A 12223-nucleotide genomic window follows, 5' to 3' on the forward strand; every position below is an offset into this window, starting at 1 on the left:
GATGTAGTTTGGCCTGCCCCATGGCCTGTCTGACTTTAGACTCCTTAAGGGTGCCCTGTGTTGGAATAGTGGCTTACATGACTAAGTTTGGCTCTCACGTTGTACTGAGGGCTGCTAGGACAGCCACCTTCTCTTAGACAGATGTATTCAAAAATGGATGGTCAGAATGGAAAAATATTGTTTCCTATAAATTGTTCTTTCTCATGTTTGTGTGACAATTGCTACCTTCAGGCAACGTCAGACCCTCTAATTCCCCTTTCACTACTCAATCAGGAAAGACATTGGCAGCAAAAAGGAAACTCTGAACCTGCAGAATATTTAAGAAGTGAAATGCTTGGCAGTGATGATTTGTGTTCCTTATATTTAGAGTGTTTTGGAGGTGAAAAGAGTGTCAGTCAGAGTAATGATTATGAAGCTGGAAATTGGAGGTGTGATGATGAATGTTGTTAGTGCATATGCCTCACAAGTTGGGTGTGCAATGGGTGAGAAAGAAGATTTTTGGAGTGAGTTGGATGAAGTGATGAACAGTGTTCCCAAGGGACAGAAAGTGTTGATTGGAGCAGATTTCAATGGGCATGTTGGTGAAGGGAACAGTGGAGACGAGGAGGTGATGGGTGGGTATGGTGTCAAGGAGAGGAATGAAGAAGGTCAGAGGATAGTGGATTTTGCCAAAAGGATGGACATGGCTGTGGTGAATACGTATTATAAGAAGAGGGAGGAACATAGGGTTACGTACAAGAGTGGAGGAAGATGCACACAGGTAGATTACATCCTATGCAGAAGAGTTGATCTGAAGGAGATTGAAGACTGCAAAGTGGCGGCAGGGGAAAGTGTAGTTAAGCAGCATAGGATGGTGGTCTGTAGGATGATGTTGGAGATCAAGAAGAGGAAGAGAGTGAGGGCAGAGCCAAGGATCAAATGGTGGAAGTTGAAAAATGAAGACTGCAAGGTTGAGTTTAGGGAGGAGGTGAGACAGGCACTGGGTGGTAGTGAAGAGTTACCAGACAGCTGGGAAACTACAGCAGATGTAGTAAGGGTGACAGCAAGAAGGGTGCTTGGCGTGACATCTGGACAGAGGAAGGAGGAAAAAGAAACCTGGTGGTGGAATGGGGAAGTACAGGAGAGTTTACAGAGGAAGAGGATGGCAAAGAAGAAGTGGGATAGTCAGATGCAGAAAGTAGACAAGAGTACAAGGAGATAAGGGGCAAGGTGAAGAGAGAGGTGGCGAAGGCTAAAGAAAAGGCGTATGATGACTTGTATGATAGATTGGACACTAAGGAGGGAGAAAAGGACCTGTACCGATTGGCTAGGCAGAGGGACTGAGCAGGGAAAGATGTGCAGCAAGTTAGGTTGATAAAGGATAAAGATGGAAACGTACTCACAAGTGAGGAGAGTGTGTTGAGCAGAGAGAAAGAGCACTTTTGAGAGGCTGATGAATGAAGAGAATGAGAGAGAGAAGAGTTTGGATGATGTGGAGATAGTGAATCAGGAAGTGCAACGGATTAGCAAAGAGGAAGTAAGGACAGCTATGAAGAGGATGAAAAATGGAAAGGCCGTTGGTCCAGATGACACACCTATGGAAGCATGGAGGTGTTTAGGAGAGATGGCAGTGGAGTTTTTAACCAGATTGTTTAATGGAATCTTGGAAAGTGAGAGGATGCCTGAGGAGTGGAGAAGAAGTGTACTGGTGCCAATATTTAAGAAGAATGGGGATGTGCAGGACTGTAGTAACTACAGGGGGATAAAATTGATGAGCCACAGCATGAAGTTATGGGAAAGCATAGTGGAAGCTAGGTTAAGAAGTGAGGAGATGATTAGTGAGCAACAATATGGTTTCATGCCAAGAAAGAGCACCACAGATGCAATGTTTGCTCTGAGGATGTTGATGGAGAAGTTTATAGAAGGCCAGAAGGAGTTGCATTGCGTCTTTGTGGACCTGGAGAAAGCATATGACAGGGTGCCTCGAGAAAAGCTGTGGTATTGTATGAGGAAGTTGGGAGTGGCAGAGAAGTATGTAAGAGTTGTACAGGATATGTACGAGGGAAGTGTGACAGTGGGGAGGTCTGCGGTAGGAGTGATGGATGTATTCAACGTGGAGGTGGGATTACATCAGGGATCAGCTCTGAGCCCTTTCTTATTTGCAACGGTGATGGACAGGTTGACAGACGAGAATAGACAGGAGTTCCCGTGGACTATGATGTTTGCTGATGTCATTGTGATCTGTAGCGATAGTAGGGAGAGGTGGAGATATGCTCTAAAGAGGAGAGAAATGAAGGTCAGTAGGAACAAGACAGAATACATGTTTGTAAATGAGAGGGAGGTCGGTGGAATGGTGAGGATGCAGGGAGTAGAGTTGGCAAAGGTGGATGAGTTTAACTACTTGGGATCAACAGTACAGAGTAATGGGGTTGTGGAAGAGAGGTGAACAAGAGAGTGCAGGCAGGGTGGAATGGGTGGAGAAGAGTGTCAGGAGTAATTTGTGAAAGACGGGTATCAGCAAGAGTGAAAGGGAAGGTCTACAGGACCTGGTAGTGAGACCAGCTATGTTATATGGGTTGGAGACAGTGGCACTGACCAGAAAGCAGGAGACAGAGCTGGAGATAGCATAGTTAAAGATGCTAAGATTTGGGTGTTACAAGGATGGATAGGATTAGAAATGAGTACATTAGAAGGTCAGCTCAAGTTGGACGGTTGGGAGACAAAGTCAGAGAGGCGAGATTGCGTTGGTTTGGACATGTGCAGAGGAGAGATGCTGGGTATATTGGGAGAAGGATGCTAAGGATAGAGCTGCCAGGGAAGAGGAAAAGTGGAAGGCCTAAGTTAAGGTTTATGGATGTGGTGAGAGAGGACATGCTGGTGATGAGTGTAACAGAGCAAGATGCAGAGGACAGAAAGATATGGAAGAAGATGATCTGCTGTGGCGACCCCTAACGGGAGCAGCCGAAAGAAGAAGAAGAAGATATCTATCCACTTAGTTTGTTTAACTCCACTGAAATGTATTCCTACTCCAATTTGACTTTTCCTACCATATTTTAGGTCATAGTATTCTTTGTGTTATGCTTCAGAATACCACAACATGTTTACAGTATCTCAGTTGGTCTGTCTCTGGTGTGCACATGCCTTAATATTGCAATAAATCTAATCACAACCTCAGGGGTTTTTTTGTAAATAATTTCACTGAGAGCCTTTTTTCAATTACCTTGACATACACATGCAGGTCTCTGAGGGAAAATGTCAGCAATCGAAACAGTAAATGATAAATAGAATTTTGCCTGACCTTGAGCACAATTAAAATTAAAGAACTCAGCATCTGGATACCAAAAACAGCTGAGTACAATACACAACTAAACCATCCTTCTAAATCTTTCTCCTTATCTTGACTTTTCTGATATTTACCTGTGCAGTGGACCGTTTAGGAAATAACATCTTTGTAGAGATTTACTGAGGCACTGAAAACAGAATCAGGGCACAAGTGTTTCTTACTTCACGGCCATTGTTATTGGAAGCAGTGGAAGCATTTCTATCCCACTGGTAGAAAAGTCACATAAATAGTGATCTTGAGAAACCACACACGGAGAGCTGAATTTCCCTCACCACTTGTAGGAGTTGCTAAAGAAAAAGATATTAAGACTGGTAAATGCTGAAACATTGAGGAGACATGCTGCAGGGCAGAAGAGAAGGAACAGAGTAGGTGAGTAACGCTTAATAGTTTTGATTTGTCTGTCATGGTTAGTTAAAACTCCTTCTTAGTCATCTGTAAGTGGTCATAGATGATCTCCTGTCTACTAAAATAAAGTAATTACAAATTTCTAGCATTTGTGGTTTACAGAGTATTTTGCTGCTGTAGAGCCAATTTGAATGGAGATAAACATGCTTGAGAAAATAGGAATTAGGTAGTGGTCAGTTGAACTCTTTTTTTCATTTGTTATCTTTTTTTGTAATTTAGCACCATTCCCTTCACATACTTTTTTACTTTTTGTTGCTGTTGTTGTTTCACATTTTGCACCAATCGCTTTCTCCAGAAACACTTGTTTAGGGCCCTTGTTGCCACAATGTCTCAGCTGTGGCATTAGCGAGCATGCTGGCAAGTATTCTCTGGCTCCATTTGTCAATCTTCTGCTTTTAGTCTGTTGGTCTTTCTCATTTGGATCTTTGTATTTTTATTTGTATTGGCTGTTTTGTTCTGGGTTTGATGTCTGGTTAGCAGATCTAGTTTTGTCTTTAATTGAATTACCTTTTTTACTTTGGTTTTGTTTTGAATATTTTTGTTATTTTTGGATTTGTTTTGATAATTTCCACACTCCTTATTGCTTTTGGCCTGTATTTTTTTACTGTTTTATCTGTTGTCACTAGAATAGACAGAAGACATCAAAAAGGTTTTGGGCAGCCACCCTTTTATTATGCCCTGGCTGCATAATGGGTTTGTTTAAGATGAGTTCTGTTCAGGTTCAAGTCCAAAACAGAACTGCTTGAGAGGTGTAAAAATGGCGGCTTTAAAGGCCGAGACCGGAAGTGACGTCATCGGACCGGGCATGATGTCATCATTGGCGGCGGAACCGGAAGTGACATTATCGTTGCCATCGGAGCCAGAAGTGACATCATCATTGACGCCAGAAACGTGCGGTATTTCCCATGGATGGTCTGCAGAGAATCGAGAGAGAAAGTCAGTGCATCTCGTCACTCCCTGGTCTGGCATGGAACTACCATTATTCAGGCCCTTTGGCTGCCTCCCATGCTCACGTGTGTGATTCTGTTTAACACTACTTATTTTAGATTTTATCAGTTAGGATTTTCAGGTGCTGCATTAATTCAAAACGTAGTTAGCTTAGAGTCCAATACAAACCTCCTATATGCCAGAACCACTTTGCTGTGGCTTTAGTTCACTTTTTACAATTATGTTCTTCAGCGCCCCTTTGTACTTCTTGTTGTTAAGTTTACATCTTTTGACAATTTAGTAATTTGGATTTTCTGGCTTCTGATTTTTTTCAAGTGTGTAGAATACTGAAATTTAGATTTATGGACTTAAGTTAATTTTTGTTCAAGATTTTGTTAATTAGTTTCTGCTTTTTTGTTATTTTCCTTTGCTGTTTTGAGTTTTGATTCTGTATGTCAGTCGATTATTTTGTAAAATGCTTTGTCCTGATCCAGGGTCATGCCGGAGCCTTTCCCAGCTGGTATAGGGCACTAGTCTATCACAGGGGGAACATACACACACTCCAACCACACACTAGGGCCAATTTAGGATTGCTAATCCATCTAAATTACATGTCTTTGGACTATGAAAGAAAATCCATGCAGTCATAGGGAGAACATGTAAACTCCACGACAGGTGGATCCAGGACGTGAAACCAGATATCCTTACTGGGAGGCACCAGCACTTTCTGTTCTCACTCTGTCCTGCCCAATTCTGTATGTAATTAGTAAATTTAATTAAATCATTGAATAAATTGATAAATAAATAATTGAATTGTTCATTGCACAATGGTGTAGTCACAAATGTAGAGAAGGCACTCTACATAGCAACACCTGGTAAATGTCTTCATCATAGACTACCTGACTGTGCAGTAACCTGACATTTTTGCACTGAATTATGACATCTTTTAAATGTTCATAATCACCTTGACACTTTGATTGCTTTGTATGTTGACAGTTTCTGCGCATCTGAACTGTAAATTGCTGTAACAGATTTGACATGTGGCTCTGATTTGAGCCATGTAAGCCTCGATCGATGACCTAATACGTTTCCTCTGCTTGCTGTAACAGACAGTATGGCTTTACTTAAACTGCACATGAGGCTGTACATATGAAAAATACTGAAGGCTTTTGAAATGTCACAGAAATCAATAAAGCCAGCTGCAGTATTGCTTTTGCTCCACACCTCCACATGCATTGACTGAATGTTACTTACACGTACACCACCTTGTAATGCACTTTAATACAATTCAAAATGGATGCAATAAATTAAGAAATTGCTGTAAAATAAATGCTTCCAATTGGGACGGGCTTGCTACATGGTATGTTTGAAAATAGGAATAAAATGTTACTGCTTGCTGCAAATTTTTAAAGTAATACATATTTTATGAGCTAAACATGAATGTTTTTGTGATTATAATAAATTAGTCATATATTTAACAGTAACAGTAAATGTTCATATAAAAATAATGTATCTACAGTATATGTTTATGAGTTTATATGAATTGACACAGAGATATGATGAAATATGAGATACAAAAATTTATGATATGGTACAATATTTCTGTTTATATGAATGTGGATGGTGGCTTTGTGCATCCACATATCTGAGTCCAAATCATGGACCAAGCTAATCTGCTTTTCTAAATCCATCAAATCCTTCAGGATAATATGCCAGTAAGGTGGAATGTGGGAAGCAGCTAGAGAAGACTTTAAGAGGACCAGGAGATGTGTGTTTTATAAAGAAACTGTAATGAGAGTTGATACCAAAAGTCAAAGAAAACGTTGCTAAAACCAAAGTACTAAACCATACAGTACATTGGTTGAATTCGATAGTGAGGTGTTAAAGAGGGTAGGAGCATGTGCTGATACATTGTGTTGCCGCACCCACTGCCTCAAGATCCCAGATTAGGACCAGAATGCAGCCATGCAACGGGTGACACCTCAGCACCACACTGGAACAGTGTGAGTTTTTTTTACAGTGGCTGGAGTGCCAATCCTGCCAACAACCCCCCAGGACAGAGCAATTGCAGGTTAAGAGCCTTGCTCAAAGTCCCAATGGAGTAGAGTCACTTCTGGCATTTACGGGCAGACCTTCTGATTACCAGTGCAGATCCCTAGCATCACAGCCACCACTCCACCATTGTGTAAAAGAAAGAAACTTTATTCACCAAAAAAGTGTTTGAGTACCAGACGGTCATACCTTTTAATAGCTTGTGTAAAAAAGTGGAAAAAAAATAGCACAGAAGTGTACATAAATGACTTCAGGTCAAAAGCAAATCAAAGATTCGTTGATAGCATTCTGCGTTCTTCCTCAACAGCTTCCACACTGAACACTGACTTTCTGTGGCTTCAGAGTTTATATCTCGACCTTCTTGCTGGAAACAGAATTGGATAGCAGGTCCTCCAATGGTCAAGATTCAGAACGGCAGGTATAAAAAGACAGTCAACAGTGATAGCACCTCCTTTCTGCTCAGAGCGATATTATTTACCATCTGTGAGCTCTAGAGATGTCTGCTAAGCCCATGTGCATGACACAGTGAATTACTTCACTCATCGCTATCCTTAATTTAAAGAAGCAGTGCAAGCCTACTGACCAAAAGACTTATTAGCAAAGTTGATACTGTACATTTCCAAATTTTTTTGGCTTCTAATGGATATATGCTGAATGTGAGTCATCTATGTGTTCACACTAAATAGTTCAGTCTATAAAGGACACAGTGAATTAGTGGTTTAAATCGAGTTAGTTGGCAGAGGTCTGAAAGTGTTTACAGTGATCCCTCACTATATCACGCTTCGACTTTCGCGGCTTCACTCTATCGCGATTTTTTCTCATACACGCTTACGTCACTATGCATGCACTTTCTGAGAACTTTTATCTAAGCCCCATGATGACTTCTAAACGTGCAGCTTTTTCTAAGCCTTCTGACAATGAAACTAAGCACCAGAGGAAGATGCTTACCATCCAGGAGAAGGTGAAACTCTTGGATATGATCAAAGATGGCAATACCCTACAAAAGCCTCCTCAAGCATATGAAAAGACAGCGCCAGCAACTGCCTATCAAGATGTTCTTCAGCCACCCACTCAGACATCCACTGCCTACTCCTAGTACTCCTTCAGCGGAAGAACACAACAACGCACCTGCTGAAGATACTGCACCACCTGAAGACTACTGAGGTCGTGCCTTCATAGGTTAGTGGTTGTGTGTAAGAACTGTGTGTGTGTGTGTAATTAAATGAACAGTACAATAATAATAATATGATATTTGTAATGTCTAATATGTCTTATTTTCTCTTATTTTGTCTAATATATTGGGTAATACGAGTGTAATGGTGACTAAAGGGTGTTATTTCATGTCTAGAGGGCTCTAATAATGTTAGAAAACGTATTTAGAAGGTCGTAAACAGGTTTTCTATACTCTAACTGCGAAAATATTCAATTTATAAATAAAGAATCCTACTTCGCGAAAATTCATTTATCGCGGTAGAGTCTGGAACGGATTAACCGTGATAAACGAGGGTTCACTGTAACCAGATTGTTAATTTTTCTTCTTATTTACAATCTTTAAAGAATGCATAAGAAAAAATCAAACTGATAATCTAATTGTTATGAATTGGAGTTTTCACAAAGGCAGACCTGGGGTGAGGCCTCCAAAAAGCTTCACAAAAGGCACGTCAGGATCTTCAAAGTAGAGGTTCCCCAAAACTCAGCCAGGCCCTAAAATATATCCACTCACTTCAGCCAGAGCAGGCCTGAAAATGGGGAGCTAGCAAAACAACAAGAACTATACCAAAAGATAACAAAAGCCCCACAAGAGGAGGGATAACAGGAAACCCTTAACTTGTATAAAAAGGACAAATAGAGAATCTCTATAAATCAAGTATTTACATTATAGAAATGGAAAAATACAAAGGAAAACACAACAAAGCAAAAAGAGGCACAAGGAGTTTCCACAAAAGACAATCCTAAGGAAACAAGTCCCAAAAGTCCAATAAGCGGAATCCTTAAGTCCGAGTGAGAAGAGCCAGCAAATCTAACAACAATAGATAATAATGTTCACAAGCTCCACAGTAAACAAATAATTCCCAAACCCTCAGCCTTCTTAGCTAAAGGAAGGGCTCAGGGGTGGAGATGTCAGGGTGGTCCCACCTCACCTACAAGGAACACAAGTAATTTTAAAGAGACAGTACGCAATAATAAACATAATAGAAAATAAGAAAAAATATGACACATTGTCACTCAAAAACAACAAAAAACAACAATGAAATATATAAACACATGTAATTCAATAACACGAATGAAGCATAGTCGAAGAAACTGAATTGTTCTATTTTTTTCATTAGTCTTGCTATGTTTATTGAAAAATCATGTCATTTTCTAACTGGCTTAATTCAGACCAGGGTTGCAGGAGCCTATCCCAGCTAGTATAGGGCACAAGGCAGGAACAAACCCTGAGCAGGGTGCCAGTTCATCTCAAGGGGAATAGACCCCCCCACACACCCGAACTATTTCAGCATTGCCAATTCACCTAACTCGCATGTGTTTGGGCAATGGGAAGAAACCAGAGAACCTGGAGAAAACATACAAACTCCACAAAGTAAGGACCCGGCATGTGAACCCTTGTATCCTTACTGTGAGGCAGCAGCTCTTCCTCTCTATTGAAAAGCTCAGACATGAAAAGCATCCAGCCCCTAGCCTTACACAAGATAAATTGACGAGTCTGTCATGACGCAAAGGTAAGAGTCAGTGCATCTACTAACCATTGTGAAAACCTGGAAGTCATGCAGCAACTACAGTGCAAAATAACATAAACAAATATTGAAATTAATTACTTAATAACAAAAGAAAAAAAATTAGAGCAACAGCATTAAGTACATAAGAACATGCACAATCTGACATCATCAGTTGGGGTACTATAAATATGATCTACTAGCTGACCTACTAGGCGGACACGGCCATTACCTGGCTGGAACTCCAACTGTATGGAAGGACTGGTAAAGAAAGCATCGGCAAAGCAATACCTTCCCCCGGGATGCTAGAGGGCTGCTCTCCTGGGTGGCTGTGGCACGATGGATTCCCGCAGGGTATGCTGGGAGTTGAGGTTTGGCACAGCCCTGTTGGGTTCCACGGGGGCTGCCAGGGGGAGCTGCAAAGCCCTTCATTGGGCTCTCACCACACCTGGGAGTGATTCCAGGTCCGATTAATGAGCCACCCGGAACACTCCCAGAGCCATCATAAAAGGAACCTCCTCACTACATTCGGGGAGCCAGAGTCGGGGGAAAGTGGACGAAGCCTGCCAGGAGAGGAGTTGAGGCGGAGAAAAGAAAGAGAAGAAGGAAAGGAAAGGACTGTGCTTAAAGTACTGCACTGTGGGGAGCAGAGAAATGCGCTCCCCAGCTGTAAATAAAACATGTGTGCTGGACTGGGAACTTGTCTGTGTTGGGTTATGGTGGATGTACATTCCCTGGTGGTCCACACTGATCATACTTGTATTTCATATGTGTTATCGAGCACTCATCATACATCACACTGAAGCCTTTTCCACAAGAGAAATAATCATGTCAGAAGACCTGGAAACCAAATTTCATGTCAATTTTGATTGCCATTGATTCAAAAAACAGTGCATTATTTGTCTTTATTTCATAATACCCATAAGACAAGTCTATAGCTAGCTGACTGCATCAGAAGACGCACACCATACAGAGTGACTCTTATGGGAGACAAACAGTACATGAGGATTGTCACACATGCCAACTGAGGCTTCCTTCCATGTCACTCCATGTCCATTGTCCACACCTTTTTAAAGGCAGGTTGCTCACATTAATTGTATGATCATTTTGTAGTCACTTTTACATTACAGTCAGACTTTTTATTTTATTTCATCCATTGGGGGTAATGATATGATGAGCAATTCTGGATCGGGTCAAATAAAACTGTCCCTTCATGAAGTGGGGCCTCTGTCCATGAGGAAGTGGTCCTTCAGTCTAAGAATAAAGGTAACTCTTCAGTATGCCCACATATAAAACTTAGTAAGCTACTCCTTTTCCATCAGTATTTTCCACAGTATAGAGTACATTTTTTTAAATAGGATGTGAACAAATGTATGTTGTAAATGACTCAGATCATCTTTTAAAAATCTGAAGCTTCTGACTCTTTAGAAGAAGCAATAATAAAATCAGCTTTAGAAAGAGTGTTATTTTTTATCAAACCAGCTGCAGAGAATCATTTAAATGGCCTTTTTTTTACTGCCAGTCCATCTTCTCAAATGCCACTTCTGTGCTGTTGTGTAACCGCAAAACTATTTTTAGGAAAATCAGAGCAGAGAGAGCACGAGAAATTGAGAAAAAATGAAAGAGGCAGAGAGAGAAGCTCATCCATAAAAGCAAGGAGAGATATACATAGCTTGATATGTACTAAATATGAGAAATTCTCGGTGAACTAGATGCTGGTGTATCTCTCAAGTCAGGCAGTGGGAACACAAAAAGTGATTAATGGTTGCAAACTGCAGATTTGCCAAAATCTATACTGCCAGACAAGAAGGCATGGAAATAAATAAGCTTCTGAGAATGCAGATTAAAGTTCAATTTAGCTACTGCAGAAATCTTTCTTTGTGGAGTATAGTGCACGTTAAGAGCCATTGATTCGCCTTCGCACTGAGTTACAAGAAAAAAGACCTTGGGAGGAGACATCTCTTCTGGCCCACTTTCCAGAAGTAACCTTGTGAATTAAAATCAATAGAATTATTCCAACAAAGCAATTTCGGATGATGCTTTCATAATACAGCACTCAGCACCATGACCTAACATGCAATTATGTTTCTGGCTGCAACTGCAGGTGTTGAACGGTTTGAAGGTTATGTCATCTATATAGAACATGTGCCATTAGCAGTGGTGTTTTCAGCATTAAAGCGCTGGTGGGATCAATCCACGATTTCCCTGCATTTGTGCAGAGCTCTCCAACATCAACACTAACTTATCTAACTCTCAATATTTGTTCTTGTTTTGCTAATGACTTTCAAGATATGAATGTTTGCATGCCATTCTCATCACAGAAATTCAATCAGACAATGCTGTTGCCTGCTCTGTGTCAATTGGCATCAGATCTTTGTGATATTCTCTGACATCATCATCATCATCTGTCAAAAGACAGCAGATATAGATAAATGTTAAGTACAGTGAGAGCCTTGCAACCACCTGTTGTTCCCCTACAAAATCTATTAGCTATGAACTGGCTAAACTGAAAAAGTTTACAATCAAACCTCTTTGCTGGCTTGTGCTGCATAAACGTGACTGGTAAAAGCTCAAAACAAAAGTGTAAACATGTAAGTAGGCAAAAAAAATGGTGGTCCTCATTTTACTGTCAAAAATAAGAGTCTATAACCTATAAGCCTCAATAACATGTAAAGAACACATGGACTACACACATTCATGACTCAAACACAAATTTCTATGACTGTCCTAACGCTAACCACTGGGTGTTTACTGGACAGCAGAAACAATCAAAATGTTGATCTTTTTAAACATATCTATT

The 12223-nt window shown here is 40.7% G+C and overlaps 1 protein-coding gene across 1 annotated transcript in view; it reads left to right on the forward strand.

The window, feature by feature from the left end:
- The first annotated feature begins 378 nt into the window (after positions 1-378).
- The window catches only part of LOC127525858 (uncharacterized), a 485542-nt gene continuing 473697 nt past the window's right edge, over positions 379-12223 (forward strand). Inside the window, exon 1 of the mRNA XM_051918829.1 lies at positions 379-949. Coding sequence (XP_051774789.1) covers positions 404-949 — 546 coding nt within the window. The 5' untranslated portion in view covers positions 379-403. The remainder of the gene's footprint in view (positions 950-12223) is intronic.

This window comes from Erpetoichthys calabaricus, chromosome 14 (genome assembly GCF_900747795.2).
Source record: "Erpetoichthys calabaricus chromosome 14, fErpCal1.3, whole genome shotgun sequence".
Lineage (NCBI taxonomy): Eukaryota > Metazoa > Chordata > Cladistia > Polypteriformes > Polypteridae > Erpetoichthys > Erpetoichthys calabaricus.